The sequence below is a fragment of the Podarcis vaucheri genome (assembly GCF_965113315.1).
Source record: "Podarcis vaucheri genome assembly, chromosome: 10".
NCBI lineage: Eukaryota > Metazoa > Chordata > Lepidosauria > Squamata > Lacertidae > Podarcis > Podarcis vaucheri.
The window spans coordinates 9,794,369-9,810,484 of NC_138748.1; the positions used below are offsets into that span (position 1 = coordinate 9,794,369).

The 16,116-nt window shown below is 45.8% G+C and overlaps 1 protein-coding gene across 1 annotated transcript in view; it reads left to right on the top strand.

The window, feature by feature from the left end:
* Positions 1 to 3,473: 3,473 nt before the first annotated feature.
* The window catches only part of ERGIC2 (ERGIC and golgi 2), a 36,450-nt gene continuing 23,807 nt past the window's right edge, over positions 3,474 to 16,116 (top strand). Inside the window, exons 1-4 of the mRNA XM_082239840.1 lie at positions 3,474 to 3,792; positions 8,646 to 8,718; positions 10,534 to 10,679; positions 15,234 to 15,342. Coding sequence (XP_082095966.1) covers positions 10,574 to 10,679; positions 15,234 to 15,342 — 215 coding nt within the window. The 5' untranslated portion in view covers positions 3,474 to 3,792; positions 8,646 to 8,718; positions 10,534 to 10,573. The remainder of the gene's footprint in view (positions 3,793 to 8,645; positions 8,719 to 10,533; positions 10,680 to 15,233; positions 15,343 to 16,116) is intronic.

Consider the following 16,116-nt stretch of genomic DNA (forward strand, 5'->3'; position numbering starts at 1 on the left):
AGAGCGTGGGGCCTTGCCAAGTGCCGGCTAACCCTACCAGGAAGAGGCACCTGAAATTAGTAAAAAGTTGAGAGCTGGTGCTTTTGATGAAAATCTCAAAGGTATTTTAAAGGCTACCAAAATAGAGAGGCAGGACATAACAGTGAAACCATTGGTTTAAAATTAGTCCACTTAGGCAACCCATAAAGCTTGCCCCACTGGCTATTCCTCACCCCAAATGGTTTGTGAATGACACCTTTTTCTACATTCAGCTACAGTAAAACAGTAAATAACCTTATGTGCACCCTGATTCTCTGAATGTTGAAAATTTCCAGGGGGGCAGAGCTTGTCCAGGTTTGGTTTCCACTGGAAGAAGGTCAGTGGAGGATTATTGTATTATTTAAGTTCATTTTTGTTGTTGTTGTTTAGTCATTTGACGTGTCCGACTCTTCGTGGCCCCATGGACCAGAGCACGCCAGGCACTCCTGTCTTCCACTGCCTCCCACAGTTTGGTCAAACTCACGTTAGTAGCTTCGAGAACACTGTCCAACCACCTCGTCCTCTGTCGTCCCCTTCTCCTTGTGCCCTCCATCTTTCCCAACATCAGGGTATTTTCCAGGGAGTCTTCTCTTCTCATGACGTGGCCAAAGTATTGGAGCCTCATCTTCACGATCTGTCCTTCCAGTGAGCACTCAGGACTGATTTCCTTCAGAATGGATAGGTTTGATCTTCTTGCAGTCCATGGGACTCTCAAGAGTCTCCTCCAGCACCATAATTCAAAAGTATCAATTCTTCGGCGATCAGCCTTCTTTATGGTCCAGCTCTCACTTCATTTACACAAATACAAATTGAGCATAGGTAGACACTATCAAGCCGAAATCCAATGACACTGCCCCAAATCAGATTTCCAGGGGACACCAAGCACCCTCAAAACATTGTTGGCTTTGGGCAGGCACCCCCAAACTCGGCCCTCCAGGTGTTTTGGGACTACAATTCCCATCATCCCTGTCCACTGGTCCTGTGAGCTAGGGATCATGGGAGTTGTAGTCCTGAAACGTCTGGAGGGCCGAGTTTGCGGATGCCTGGCTTTGGGCATCTTTAGTTGGTATATTCTGCAACATGTAACTGACACAACAGTAGAGCATCGAAGATGGATTTATATGGTCCAGGTACGCATTTTTGCAGTTTCTTAGTTATTCTGTGATGCTTCCTCAGTGTGCAACATTTGAGAGGTGCTCTTGCACCAAAGCACAACAAATGTGAGACAACCCCACCCCCTTCCACCAGAACATTATAGACACTAAGGGATGGCTCGGTCGGTGTAGCATGCGACTCTTAATCTCAAATTTGTGGGTTCAAGCGTTGCAGGGGGTTGGACTAGATGACCCTCCTGGCCCTTCCCTATTTATTTATTTATTTATTTGCATTTTCAAAACAGGAACAGAGCGCATAACCCCCTTACAACCCACTTACAACTTCGTACCAAATACAGCATGTGTATATAGACCATATGACTTCCCTTCCACCCTTTTCCTGGTTCCTTTGCTTTTCAACCACTCCGAATAATCCACATCTTTTTTTTAATCATTAACCAATTTGTTATCTATTTAAAAACTCTATCTATTTCAACTCTGCTGAATTTACTCGAGACCTGTTAAGCTATGTATTTGTTTATACTGGTTCTCAAAATATTCCATAAACATTTTCCATTCCTCCTTTTATTTCTTATCTTCTGTTTTCTCTTATCCTGTTCGTCAGACCGGCCAGTTCAACATATTCGAACATTTTACACTGCCATTCTTCCTTAGTGGGTACTATCCTTGTTCAATAAGGTTCTAGCTGTGGCGGTGGCGAAGTGGTCCCTTCCAATTTGATTATTCTAAATGGCTAAGAGTTTGAATTTAAAAACGATGTCATTCTGGCCCCATTAACTCTCCTCAATCCCCTCCTAATCTTACATCAATACGAAGAGTTAAGAGAGTTGGGTGATTAAACTTTTAACTTTAGTCCCACTTAGGTCATGGATATTAAACTGGATTAAATGCCAAATCCTGGGGCTTAACTGATTTGTCAACAAGGCTATTGTTATAAGAATTCTAAGGTCTCCAAAATAGAATAAATGTTCATAAATGTAGAAGGCAAACAAATACATAAGTATATAAAGCACATATCTGAAATACTACAGGGGAACAATCCTGAAGCCATTTTGACTTTCCCAAATTGACCTCAAATTTTTCTCTGCAAGGAGGAAGGAAATGGGAAAAGCTTTCCAGTTGTCTTTGGACTGTAGGGGCTTACACCTCCCTGCAAATACAGACAGGCAAGTATCTGTTAAGCTGAGCACACAATCAAGATGCGTAAGAGATTCAGGAACTAAAGTATTTGCCATCTCAAAGGAATGGCCAGGCTACCCAGAAAATACAGCCAAGTAAGGCATTGTCAGGTATCCTGGCAGACAGGAGAGAAGCAATACGCTCACATTTCTGCTGGAGACCACCTCCTTCTGTGATGTATGTATGATGTTTTGGGGGGTAGTCGTGAGCTACGGGGTGGGCAATTTCAAAAGTCTTTATAGGGGCTTGCGCACCCTTGTTTGGGGTTCTCCTCCCTCCTGCGTGTGGTGAGTGGGAGGTGTCATTACTTAGTTATAGAAGTAATTAGGGGGAAACGCCATTGAAGCACGTGAATTTAAGGTTTTCAGAACAGCACTAATAGATTTATAGCATAATAAAAAAATTCCTTCCAGTAGCACCTTAAAGACCAACTAAGTGAGTTCTTGGTATGAGCTTTCGTGTGCATGCACACTTCTTCAGATACACTGAAACAGAAGTTGCCAGATCCTTCTATATAGTGATTTATAGCATATTATTCACTAACAGCCTCAAACCCGGCATTGCTCATGAATTCTAAGAAATAAAAAAAAAAAAATGTTTTGAAATCAGTGGTTAAAATCAGAGCACTTTGAAAGGTTCAGACCGTCATTGGGACTCAAAACGGCATCTAATTGACCTAGATTAAAATCTGCTCCTTGATCTCAGGAATCATCATGCAAACTTTGGTTATTATTTTTATAAAAATAAAAGATAAAAATAATAACTGCTAAAAGCATAGGGGGAAATCCCTGCCCTGAGGGGAATCATAGAACTAGCAGGATCATCTTCGTCCAACTTTGCCCACAGCCATCAAGGGTCGGGCTCGAACCGTTAACCTTCTGATGAACTACCGAAACGCGCGGATCTATTGCGCCACAGGGAACATTTCTCTCCCGGCGCACTGGGCTGCGCACAACAGGCCGCCAGCGACCCCTGCTGGTTCCGGGAGGAAAGACTCTTGCGCCGCGGACGGCCGCGCGTTTCGACAAACGAGCCGGACGAGGGCGCGGAATCTTACCATAGAGCCTCGGGTAGAGGCTAGAGAGGCGCCCACTTCCGATCCGGCTTCTTTCCCCCTCCGGGCGCGCCGCTTCCGGTGAGCGCGGGCGGGGCGACCGGCGGTGCCCTGAGCCGCTTCCGAATCGGTCCGGCTGGCTGGCATCGCCGCCTTCGCCGGAGCTGCCGGGCGCTTCACCTGCTGCCTCCGCCGCCCCGATCGCCGTGGAAGACGGGCAGGAGGTGCCGGTGCCGCCGGGCTCGCTCTGGACCGGGTGGAGATGCTGCGGGGAAGCTGAGCGCGGGAGGCGGAGAGGGAACGGGCGCCTGACCCGCCGCGATCGCCGAGCTCCCGCTCCGCTTTCGCCCACCTGGATGCCCCTTGCTCCCCCCTCGCTGCCTCCGAGGCGCGCAGACACCCCACCCCCCCAGCAGGGGAATCGAGGTACATATATCCCTTCCCCATGTCCGTGGCTTCCCCGACTCTTAAATCTTTTGCCCCGTGACGCTTTCACACGTGACGCCGGTCGCGCCTCTTTCCGCACGTGTGAATGCCGCTCCTGCGGGTCAGAACGGAAAGGGCTTTCGGGATCGCGTCGCCGCCGAAGCGGGTTTCGAATCTAGGACGTGGGGACGCGCACGCAAGCAGCTTGTCATAGTGTTTGACATGTTAGAGACCGGGAGCAACTAGAACGTGGGGACGCGCAAGCAAGCAGCGTGTACAGGGTTTGACATGTTAGAGACCGGGAGCAACTCCTTCCTGGCCTGTGCTGTGTGCGAACGGTGTCCTGCGATGGATGGGGTGCGAAAAAGACTCGAGTGCGAAGCGTGTCGCGTATTAACCACGGTTTCTTTCAGTCAGCGCTGGACTTGTTCCATTACTAGTGGGGCATTTTGAGAAAGTGGATCTCGCGTGTAGACCTTTTCTGGGAAATGGGAAGGCAGCTTTGCAACATCTCCACTGGAATATGCTCTGGTGCGTGGGCATAGGTGGTGGGGGGAGGGGAGTCAACTAAATCAATGCAAAACAAGACAAATCTGAGGTTGTCTCCCTCTATCAAAAATACTGGCTACACCCATGTTCTTGTGCATAGGCTCCTCCACCAGACCTGTTGAGCTGCATTTCTCTTAACGCGCAACATTGAAAAAGAGACTTGCGCTAGCAAAAGGACTCTTGGGCCAGTGGATACACAGCGCTGCATATGACCCCAGACCTGTTCTAAATCTCAGTTTGTGAAAATGCCTTATAAACTGGTTTGTAAGGTCAAACGTAAATCCTAAGATGTAAATGGATTCTATCTTGCATTAATACTATTCCTGTGTATGTGTAGGGGCAGTATAAGGGAGGCAAAAAGTGCCCTGTGTGAAAATTCCTTTTAATTCTTCTCCCCCATAATAACAACTGATTTAATTCACATTCGCAATTGAAGGTCATCATTTATGAAAATTCCTCGAGGGCACTTGTCCTTTCCCTGTTGCTTTAATAACCGTTAGGATTTCTGAGAGTATATAGATGTGGCCAATGAGCTGTTCATATACACTTCAATTTCTCCTGGAATGTTTGCAGTTTTTATGAGTTTGAGAGTTTTTATAAACTTCTCTCGTGTTCCTTGTCTCTCCCTCCTCGTAAAAGTGTTTAGTTTCGTGTTATGCAAATTTGCTATTCCTAGTGGCTTCCCCTTTGATTCATTCTTTCATCATTCCGTTATCTTCTTTGCCCGAATCAGTACCCAATACCATATAAAAGGATGTCTGCCGGGGGATGTTAATGTCTTTTAAATCACAGTATTCATTTCTGCTATTGAAGCAACATGTGCAGGCTACACTTCTTGCAAGAAATGGGTTTGCAGTCTGGTTTTTAGAACAGATATGTAATGTGTGTGTGTGTTTGTGTGTGTATATATATAATGTAAATATATTTCAGTGTCCATCCACTGGATTTGCAATGTAATCCCATGTACACATTACTTTGGGAGTAACTTGCATTGAGTTCGGGTGCAAATGCTTCGTCAAACAGACTTCAGATTTGTCCGATAATGAAACCTGTTGCCTTGGTTACTTGACAGATTGCAATAATACTTTGCTTGCTAAAGGAGTAGCGAGTTGGTCTCTTGTTAAATATTGGAGTCTTAGGTAGAGTGCTGAGAAATAGATGAGAGAGAGAGGGAGAGAGAGAGGAATGAAAAAAGAATTCCTGGGTTCCTGTGACAAGCACATTTCCTCCTATCTGGCTTTGTCTGATAGGTGGCTAAAGATAATTTGGCAGCTGCTGATAGGCTGCCGTGGCAGAGGAGTGTGTTTTGTGGGGGGAGACAGGTAAGATGGTTGCAGAACAGGATTCCTGTTTGACTTTGAAAAGTTAATGTCCAGAACTGTTTATTTTAACTGACTCACATTGTAATTATGGTTGGGCACGTTAGTACAGTAGTATAGCCTGCCCTCAATCCATTATAACATTGCTTACTGCCTTTTTGAATTCACTGCATGGAAATTGCTTCTTTCACAAATGCTTTCCAGAGGTAGGAAGAGAGTCCCTGTGCTTGGTAGGAATTTGCAGCCTCATTCCACCTTTCTGGGACACAGGTGGCGCTGTGGGTTAAACCACAGAGCCTAGGACTTGCCGATCAGAAGGTTGGCGGTTCGAATCCCCGTGATGGGGTGAGCTCCCGTTGTTCAGTCCCAGCTCCTGGCAACCTAGCAGTTCGAAAGCACGTCAAAGTGCAAGTAGATAAATAGGTACCACTCCGGCGGGAAGGTAAATGGCGTTTCCGTGCGCTGCTCTGGTTCGCCAGAAGTGGCTCAGTCATGCTGGCCACATGACCCGGAAGCTGTACGCCGACTCCATTGGCCAGTAAAGCGAGATGAGCGCCGCAACCCCAGAGTCGTCTGCGACTGGACCTAACGGCCAGGGGCTCCTTTACCTTTACCTTTTCCGCCTTCTATAGGGCCAGCGGATGATTCTGATGCAACAATGGCCGCAAGCGTTGGCTCCTGTCCTGAACGTGGCTGCAGGACGCTAGCATCCAAGGCTTGCTGTAGCTTCTTGGTGGTGCATGCTTATGCTTGGACAGGGATGGGGAACCTGTGATCTTCCAGGTGTTGGAGTTCAGATCCCATCACCCCTGACCGTTGGGCAGGCTGTCCGGGGCTGATGGGAATCGGAGTCCCGCAGTGCTGGTTTCCTGGCCCTGTGCTAGGGTGACAGAGCCATTGCCACCACCTGTGTCCTTGGCTCAGCCCTCAACTGCATAGATCTGTTCTCCAGCTCTGTGCTGCCTGTGGGTGCTGCTGTAGTGGAACTAAGGGTGAGTTATGGAGCCAAGTGTCCCCTTGCAGCGGGGCAGTGGAAACTAGCACGTGATTTAATGCTTTGCAGCAAATGTGTGAGAGGGCATGAATTACACTCCCTTGAGAATTCTCTGATCTGTGATCTGATCTCAGTTTGCTTCGAAAGAACAGGAAGGAGAAAGGCTACGGAATAAACCTCTTTGGCCTGCTAAAGTTAGCCACCATTGTGTCCCAATGGAGCATGTGAGTCACAGCCAATTTAAATCCCATTGCTTTTAATGAAAGCCATGACTAACTTTTAATTGGATCAGAGCCTTTCTCTAATAACAGGTCTACTGGCTTCTTACATTTATGTTTCTGTTAAGCTTGGCAAAGTGGTGTCATGTGGTCAACAAGTCCAGCTAATCAAAACTTACTTAGAATGATGCTTGATTTCTGCCCCCTTTTAAAGCCACTTAGTCCCTGCAGTATCTAGGATTCAGGTTTAAGAGGGGTAATGCCTCTGGCGGGAGACCCTCAGCTCTCACCTGTGGCTCCTAGAACCTGTCCGCATGCAACTGCGGTCACACCCCGGGAACGGCTAAACCAGGTGAGGGTACCTGGTGAGTCTCAAACCCTCTGTGAGTTAAGGACTTCCACTTGCATGAGAAGACAGGCTCTGGAGTCTTGCACTAATGCCCATTAGATAAATAGCAGGGATTTGGTAACACTGGAGAATTTGTAGTGTATTTGGTGCCAGGATGGATTCTGTTCCATCCTGCACTAAAAATGATGCTTGGGAAGGCGAGAACTTTGTAATTCATGATTATAGGTGCACTGTGGATTGATCAGTGATTTCCCCCCCCCCTTGCCGCTTGTGCGTTTGCCCTCCTAGGTGTGTGACATCATACTGGGTTCATAAGGAAAGGGTTAACTAATGGTAAAATGACTAACCTATAGGAACCCAAAAGAAGGAGTTAGAGTTAAGAAGTCAGTCTGGAGTTAGAGAAGGGAGAGGGAGGATAAGTCTTTGGGTTGGGCTAGTCTGATGCCAGAGAGTGAGAGAATCTGTTAAGAGGAGTCAGTCAAACAGTTGAGATAATCAGTCAGAAGGTATTAGGAAGGTATAGGCCGGTAAAGAAACTAAGCATAAGAAACTGGCAAGAAAATTAACTGAGAAACCATACTTGTTAATGCTTACAAAATAAACTAGTTTATTTGATTTAATTTTAACAACTGTCTGGACTCCGTGTGTACCCGAGAGTGACGGGTTGGTGGCAGCGGGGAAGCGAGCACAGTGGTGGCATAGGGATCAATAGACCGTCAAATGTCCGGGGACCCTGTGTGATCGCTACAAAACTCCATACCAAACAACCACATGGGAGCCCATTTCATCTATATAAAAGCATTTCATTGCAGATAGTCTTCCAGTGTAATCAGAACCCTGCCAATATAGTGGATTTCAAAATATGAAGGATCTCAGCTATTCTGCGTCTTAGTTAGCCTCTTCCCTTTCTCTCACTTGCGTTGTCCATTTATTAAATACTTTAGTTTCCCACCTTTGTGCTTTTTGAGCATTTAAGGTCCCCAACTCTAATTTGGGGGTGGCCATCTGATTGGATTTTATTCTGGTGCTGATCTGATTTTAGGATATATTTTAACTGATTGCCTGATTTTATGTTATGTGTTATACATTTGATGTTAGCCACTCTGAACCCAGTTTTGGCCGGGGAGGGCGGGGTATAAATAAAAATTATTTTTTTATTTTATTTTTTATCTTGTCTTATCTTATTTTGACCTGCTTCATTTCCCTCCAAACCTGGTTATGAATTATTTAGCCTTCTCTGACTTCAATCAATTTCAGCATAACCAGTTGCCCAAATAAGTTGCAGCACCTTTCCAGTTCCAGTGGCTATGCTGTCAAAGAGAATTAAGTTTCCAAAATGCAATGGGGCGATGGAAACAGAGCATCTCCCTGAGAGTTTAGGTGCATTTGAAACACCTTTCATGACCGTAGTCTCTTCCTTTCAGCATCTCTGCTCATTGTCCTGTTGCACGACCTCTGCAATACAAACAACGACTGCAAGAGGAACTGAAGGCCAAGGTAAGATCGTTCATTTGCTAGATTCTTTCTTTCTTTCTTTCTTTCTTTCTTTCTTTCTTTCTTAAACTGTGCTTTCACAAATGGAATTGTGTTTGAGTTTTAATGTGTTTGAATTTCCAGGGAAACTTCCAGCAAAATGATTTTAAGCCCAGCTTGGTAACTGCAAATGAGGAAAGCAAATAGTAGTGGAATTTACATAATTCATGTACGCTTTGTATTTTAAAAGCTTTTTAGGTTGTGAAATCTAAAACAGCATAATGTGGGAGACTTCATAGCTGTTTCATAACTGCCTGAATGCAAGCTATGTTAAAAAAATAAATACCATTTAAATATTCTTGCCAGGATATAATCTTCTGGCCAGAGCCATGTGTTACCTTGGACAGCCGTGCCCTACCTGATGTCCTCGGTTGAATTCTGACTCCCACCAGCAATAGCCAGCATGTCCAATGGTCAGAGATGGTGGAGAGGAATTGCCAGAAGCAGTGTTAGAAGCTCAGATATATAAGCTAGGTGCCAAATGGCTCCTTAAACTGGGGTTACAGTTGCCAAAATGTAATGCCTAGTTGTCATTTTGGGGTCAGATGGCTTGAAAGTTGTATTTTTCAGTGCAACTTTTTGGTTCCTGAAAATCGTTCTGTGCAGATAAAATATAACGGATAGAATTCTACAGGAATGGATTATTAGTATGTGAAAACAGTCAAGACTGAAGGAACCCCAGGCATGCGCCGCATGGTCGCAAGTGGCCAATAGCCAGGTGAGAAATGCGCCTGGCGAATTTTTGAATGCAGGCTAAAAGCATCTGAACTTGAGAAAGGCTGGTCTTGGTTAGCAAGTGTTCCTAAATCCATCTTTGCTTGGTAACATGAATGCTCGAGCAGGTGGGGAAAAGCAGTGCTTAACCTTTCCGCTGTGATTGTTGTTCATCCGCAGCCAACCCCCTCGGGATTGTTTTCCCCCAGACAGGCTCCACACTTGGGAAGAAGCCTAGCTGTAGGGGCAAATTCATAGTACATGCACTAGGTTCAATATTATTCTGCCATATGCATTAGATGTCAAGGTTGGCATAACTGAAAAAGGTCAGCATAACTGGCAGGAAAAAAGAAAACTGCGACTTCCATGAATGATTCCACTAAAGTGGCTGTCAGAGCAAAATAGCTCCAGGTATCTGTTTACACTCGAAGAGGAAACTTTTTTTAGTTAACGTTGACACACAAATTCAGTTTTTCCTGATTTGCACTCACAGTTATAATTTGTAGTCATGGTGTCACTTATAAGCAGCAAGAAAATCACAGGAGCTTGTTGAGTATCTCAAGGGCAAGAGAGTTGTGGGAATATTTAAATAACAGCATCTGTTTCCAGGATCTTAAATTGTGTATTATTGGGCTAGGTCACATGATGCTTTTTTGCTGACCCATAAAACGTTAAGTCTCCATAGCCATTCTTATGACTAAAAGGGCCATGGACTCTCAAGTGAAACAGAGATTAGTGACATTGGCAGGAGATTTTAAAAAGCGTGAGGTTGTCGTGTGCCTCAAAAAGAGACTTAATCTTGATTTAATTTCACGCTGCAAATGTTGATAGTTGCTTTAGCCAACCAAGAAAATAACCGTTAATGCTGATGCCGGATATCCAAGGGCAGGATGCCTTTTCACTTCAGTAATTTTATAGAACTGGGGTTATTAAATCCCGGAGAGTTTTGTGCTCATCTTGGCCACCTCATTTCAGTTGCGGTAGGGAATGTTGAGAAGCTCAGAAGTAGCGTTTTTTTTTTAATTACAATTTTATTACCATTGGGCTTTCCTCTCTTAAATACAGAGTGAATATATGAAGGAAGGCGTTGAGGAATCAGCTGAAGATGAGGCGACTGAATCGGAAGAAGACTTTGAATTTAATGAAGGAACTGGATGCCTTCCCAAAAGTCCCTGAAAGCTACATAGAGACCACGGCAACTGGAGGAACAGGTAAGCCCTGCTGGCAGATTAATTTCCATTTTTAAGAATTATGTTCCACCAAAGGGGGGCCGCTGTCGAATCATTTGCTCTAGCAAGCTGCATTAGCATAATAAAAAAGGATACAAATATTTAGAAGAGCAAGCTGTCGCACAGTGATTTTCAAACTTCACATTAAAGAAACTTGCCAATATAGTTTTAATACGGTTTGAGAAAGGTCATGGAGGCCCCACAGCCCAAATTGGTTCTGTTCGGAACTGCACCCAATTTTCTCCCTCCTCTTCTTTTTTTAAAAAAATATTTTTTATTGCTTGATTTCCACATAACAAATTATCAAACCATATAATCACCTACATAATTTCCCCCCTTTATTTCCTCCCGTCCCCCCCCCACCAAGGACTTCCCTCAGCTCCTCTCCCTGATTTCACTGCACATGTTTTCTCTTCATATGATAAAATTGTATATATCCTTACATATCTGTCCATCATGTTATCAACAATAAATTTGTGTATGTTTATTCAAAATCTCTTCTTCTACCCCCAGTGTTGGAGGAACCCTCTCCGGCACCCAGGGAGGGACGCCAAGGGCCAGAGCGACCCACCCGGTGACACCCACGCGACGTCCATACGGACTGCTCATGTGCGGCATCCCGTGCGGTCGCCATGCGAGAGGCACTCTGTATGCGCAGCGCCCATGCTGACTGCGCGCGCCCTCGGACACTGCAGCTAGGGAGAGGCAGGAGCCATCTGGTCACACACACGCGCACAAACACACACACACACACACACACACTCAGAGTGGCACCCCTCTGCCCCCCATTTCGTACACCTCTGTCTACCCCATGTTGACTAGAGTCAGACGTTCTCATGACTCTCATTCTCTGGAGGACCCCTGATTTGGGTAAATAACCCTACAAACTTGGGTCAACATTCTTGGATGAAAAGGCTTTAAAGCCCTTTACGACCTAGGACCCTCATACCTACGGGACCGCCTCTCCTGGTATATCCCACAGAAGACCTTATGGTCTTCAAACAAAAACATTTTGGAGGTCCCGAGCCACAGAGAGGCTAGGCTGGCCTCAACCAGAGCCAGGGCTTTTTCGGCTGTGGCTCCAATCTGGTGGAACACTCTGTCACAAGAGACTAGGGCCCTGCGGGACCTGACATCTTTCCGCAGGGCCTGCAAAACAGAGCTGTTCCACCAGGCCTTTGGCCAGGACACAGCCTGACCCCCACCTTTGGCAATCCTCACAGAACTCTAGCCCAATGGTTGCCATTAATCTGATTTGAACTGATTTTATAATGAACTGATTTTAGAATGTTGTATTATTTTACTGTTGCTAGCCACTCTGAGCCTGGCTTCGGCTGGGGAGGGCAGGATATAAATAATTTTTTTAAAATTATTATTATTATACAGTAATGGTGTTTTAAATGTAGCACCTTAATGTAAAAAAATGCTGCTTCCTCCAAGTGTTGTTGTTGGTAGCAGTGTTCAGAATGGCACAGGTCTTGGGTGGCTTGGAGGTTGATTGTCACTGACAAAGAGAATCGGGTCCAGAGGAATCTGACCAGAAGGGGGAAGGATTTAGAAGCCAAGTATGACGAGGACACTAGGACTTGCCGATCAGAAGGTCGGCGATTCGAATCCCTGCGACGGGGTGAGCTCCCGTTGCTCAGTCCCAGCTCCTGCCAACCTAGCAGTTTGAAAACACGTCAAAGTGCAAGTAGATAAATAGGTACCGCTCCGGTGGGAAGGTAAACGCTTCTGGTTCGCCAGAAGCGGCTTAGTCATGCTGGCCACATGACCCGGAAGCTGTACGCCGGCTCCCTCGGCCAATAAAGCAATGAGTCCATTGCTTGATGAGCGCCGCAACCCAAGTCGGTCACGACTGGACCTAACGGTCAGGGGTCCCTTTATTTTATGACGAGGAGTGGGTATGTTTAGCCTGGAGAAGAGGTGATTAAAACGAGACATCGTGATCTTCAGATATGCAGAAGGTGGAGCGGTCTTGTTCTCTGTTGTTCCAGAGGGAAGGAGCAGGACAAGAACAGATGGTTGGAAATTGCAGGGGAGCAAATCTTGGCTGAATATCAGGAGAAACCTCCTGTCAGGAAGGCAGATGTTTGACAGTGGGAGCAGGCCACCGTGGGGGATGGTTGCCTCTCTGTCGCTGGAGGAGTTGCAGCAGAGACACTGATCGGTCAGGGCTGCCAATATCTGCATCTTGCATTGTGCACAGAGGGTTAGGATAGATGACTTTCCAGGTGCATTCCAGTGCTTGCGATTCTCAGGCTTTCCTCCACCAGGGAGGAAACACAGAAAAGGACTAGCTGTGTGCAGAAAATACTTCAGTGTGGCCATGTGTGAAGGCCCTGTTTTTTTGTGTACAGTGGTACCTTAGTACTCAAACAGCTTGGTTCCCAAGGAAATCGGTTCTCAAACTCCACAAACCCAGAAGTGAGTTTTCCGGTTTGCGAACGTTTTTCAGAAGCCGAATATCCAACGTAGTTTCCATAGCTTCCAGTTGAGTGTAGGGAGCTCCTGCAGCCAATCAGAAGCTGAGCCTTGCTTTTCGAACAGTTTTGGGAGTTGAATTGACTCCAGGAATGGATTACGTTCGAGAACCAAAGTTCCGCTGTACAGGAATGACTTCATTGGCATGGCATATAGCATCTTGAAGGTAATCTGAGGTCCACTTTTTATGTTTAAATCCTTTGCTCAGAAGTCAGCTTCAGTACCCACCTGGAATTATCCTGAAACTCACGGAGTTCAGCTCCTGTTTCTCCTTTAACCTCTTAATGAATTCTGATTCCAAGGGTTGGATTCTGTTTTTTAATGCACTGATTGGAAAGACCAGCGACTCTAGCAAAAGGAGATAGTGTACTTGGGAACAGCCCCAAGGGATTTCCATGCCCAGGATAGAAAATCCAAATGGCACTCCTCCATTTAATAATGAATAAATGATTTGCCATTTGCTTCCCTTTCATCATATCTCAAAATCTACCACCTGAGACAGGTTTCCAAACCGTACCTGATGTTGGGGCTGGCCTTGATAAATAGCTAGTTGCTAATTCACCTACGTAGCAGTTTCTGGGATACAACTGAGGGGATTTGCCAGACTTTGTAGGCGGCGTTAAATGAACAGAAACACTATTTGTGGCTGCCTTTTTCACCCTCTTGCACAGGCAGGCTATTACTCCAAAGTCCCCAAATTATACCTCCTTCCCCACAGAATTTTGGGGGGTTGTGCCACAGGACTTGCTCCCCAAGAAGTGCGCACAGCCTTGGATTTCTTTTTGAACAATTAGCATAGTTACATTTTGCTTGCCCGAATGATTACTCAGCCTTAATGAAAAGGCTCCTTTCTGAATACCTGAACTGAACACATTGTGCTACAGACTGGCCTCGAGTCCTTTTCTGGTGCTTTTCATGTGTGCTCTTTGCTCATTAGGAGCAAAAAGAAAAAAGGTTGAGAATTTGCTTTTTAAAACCTGTAATTGGTACAAAAAGCATTTCTCCCCTCTCTTTTTTTGGCAGACCTTTTCCGGGTTTTTGCATTGCAAGAACTCACTGGGCTTCTTTTACTGAAGATGGTGTGCCCTTTCCTACCACGGATCAACCCCTTCACCCATTTTTATGATTCCTCAGATATAGAATTTGCAAGTTCTGTCTTTGCGCTCGCAGGCTTCCCGTAATCGTTTGGTTGGCCACTGCGAGAAATTGGAACAGAATGCCTGGGCCAGATAGGCCTGTGCTCTGATTCAGCAAGGCTCTTTTTTGTTCTTGTTGCTTGTGTAGACCATTGCCTTTTAGGAATAACGATTGTGACATTCACCTAAGCGCTCCCCTTCCATGTCCTCTGCGGGGCATCGTGAGAACTGATCAGTCACACTGAAGAGTGGGAAAGGGGAGATGAATTAGGGGACACAAGGCTGGGCAGCGTGTCTGGAGGTCCTGGGCTGCCTAGACAAGACCCTTCGTGGCCTTGCTGATGTGATCCGAAGGAAAGCAGAGCAAGACATTTGGCACCAGCTTAGCTGCCAGAGTTGCCAGAAGGAGGCTTGCAAGGCGCCATCTGGCCGTCTTAGGATCTCCACTCTGGATTTGTGTAGGGTTTCCTCCACCTGAAGATATCCCATAAGGCAGCAGAGGTTTAGGATCAGAGTCCCCCCCCCCCAGATGGGCTGCTTTCCCAGGTTTCTGAGGCCAGTCTGACTCTCATTTCCCCTCGACAGCACATGCAGAAACTGTCTTCTTGACTGCTGGACCCACTGCTGGCTTCGTCTGCACAATCTGCCAGAGTCTGTATTTGCACGCAGGGGTCTCTCTCTCCTGGTTTAGTCACCCAGTCGAAGCTGTTCTTGGGGACAGCTCCTAGGAGCAGAGTAATTTTTCCTGAGTTTGCATTACTGTCCTGAAGCAGAGTAGGGAGAAACTTTTCAAACGGCATCGCTTAATATATTCATGTGTTTAGTAGAAAGTGTGTTCCACATTACCTTTTTTCTCCTTGCAAATTTAATGGATATTGTATTTATGCTAGCTCTTTCTTTCTTTCTTTCTTCCCAGTTTCTTTAATAGCGTTTACAACGATGGCTCTCTTAACCATAATGGAGTTTATGGTCTATCGAGACACCTGGATGAAATATGAATATGAAGTAGATAAAGATTTTACAAGGTAATTTTTCGCTCATTTGCTTTTCAAACCTGTGCGGATGGCATGCTGTTTTACGCTTCCTAAAAACATCTTGGCTGCCCTCAGGCAATAGCTTTCAGATTTCCATTTGAATCCAGGATGCCCTGGTAACAGCAACGCCCAGCTGCTTGAGAAGCTGAAAAACAAAATTATTACCTATCTCCTGGGGCAAGAAGAGCTGAGGAGAGGAAGCATGGCATTTAGTCAGAGTCCAACAGATGTGACCAGTTACCTGGGGATAATTCATGTTATTCTGGCAGCACGAGAACCATTACTGTGTGGCTGAACTCCATGCCTTCTCAGTAATGTCTGTAGGAAGAAATCACATGACGATTGATTTGGTTACTTCTAATGTGAACGTTGTCCTTGAGCTTGTGATCAAATCCATCACCTAAGCCCATGAGGTTGCTGGTCACATTCTGTAGGAATTAATGTGCTTTCCTGCCTTTCAGAATCGGCTGCCATGCTGATCCGATAAGCCGCTAAAAGCCGCTAATAGCGCTAATCTAATCCGTCAAGGGGCTTGCTTCGCAAGACGAAAAAACCGCTAGACAAAGAGAATCACATAACGGATTCTTTTCGTCTTGCGAGGCACCACTGTATTTAAAAGTCTGACACCATTGAATTGGCATGTTCTTGCAGTTATCCATTTGCTGCTGGCCATGGTTAAGAGTGCAGGGATGCGGGTGGTGCAGTGGGTTAAATCACAGAGCCTAGGACTTGCCGATCAGAAGGTCGGCGGTTCGAATCCCCGCG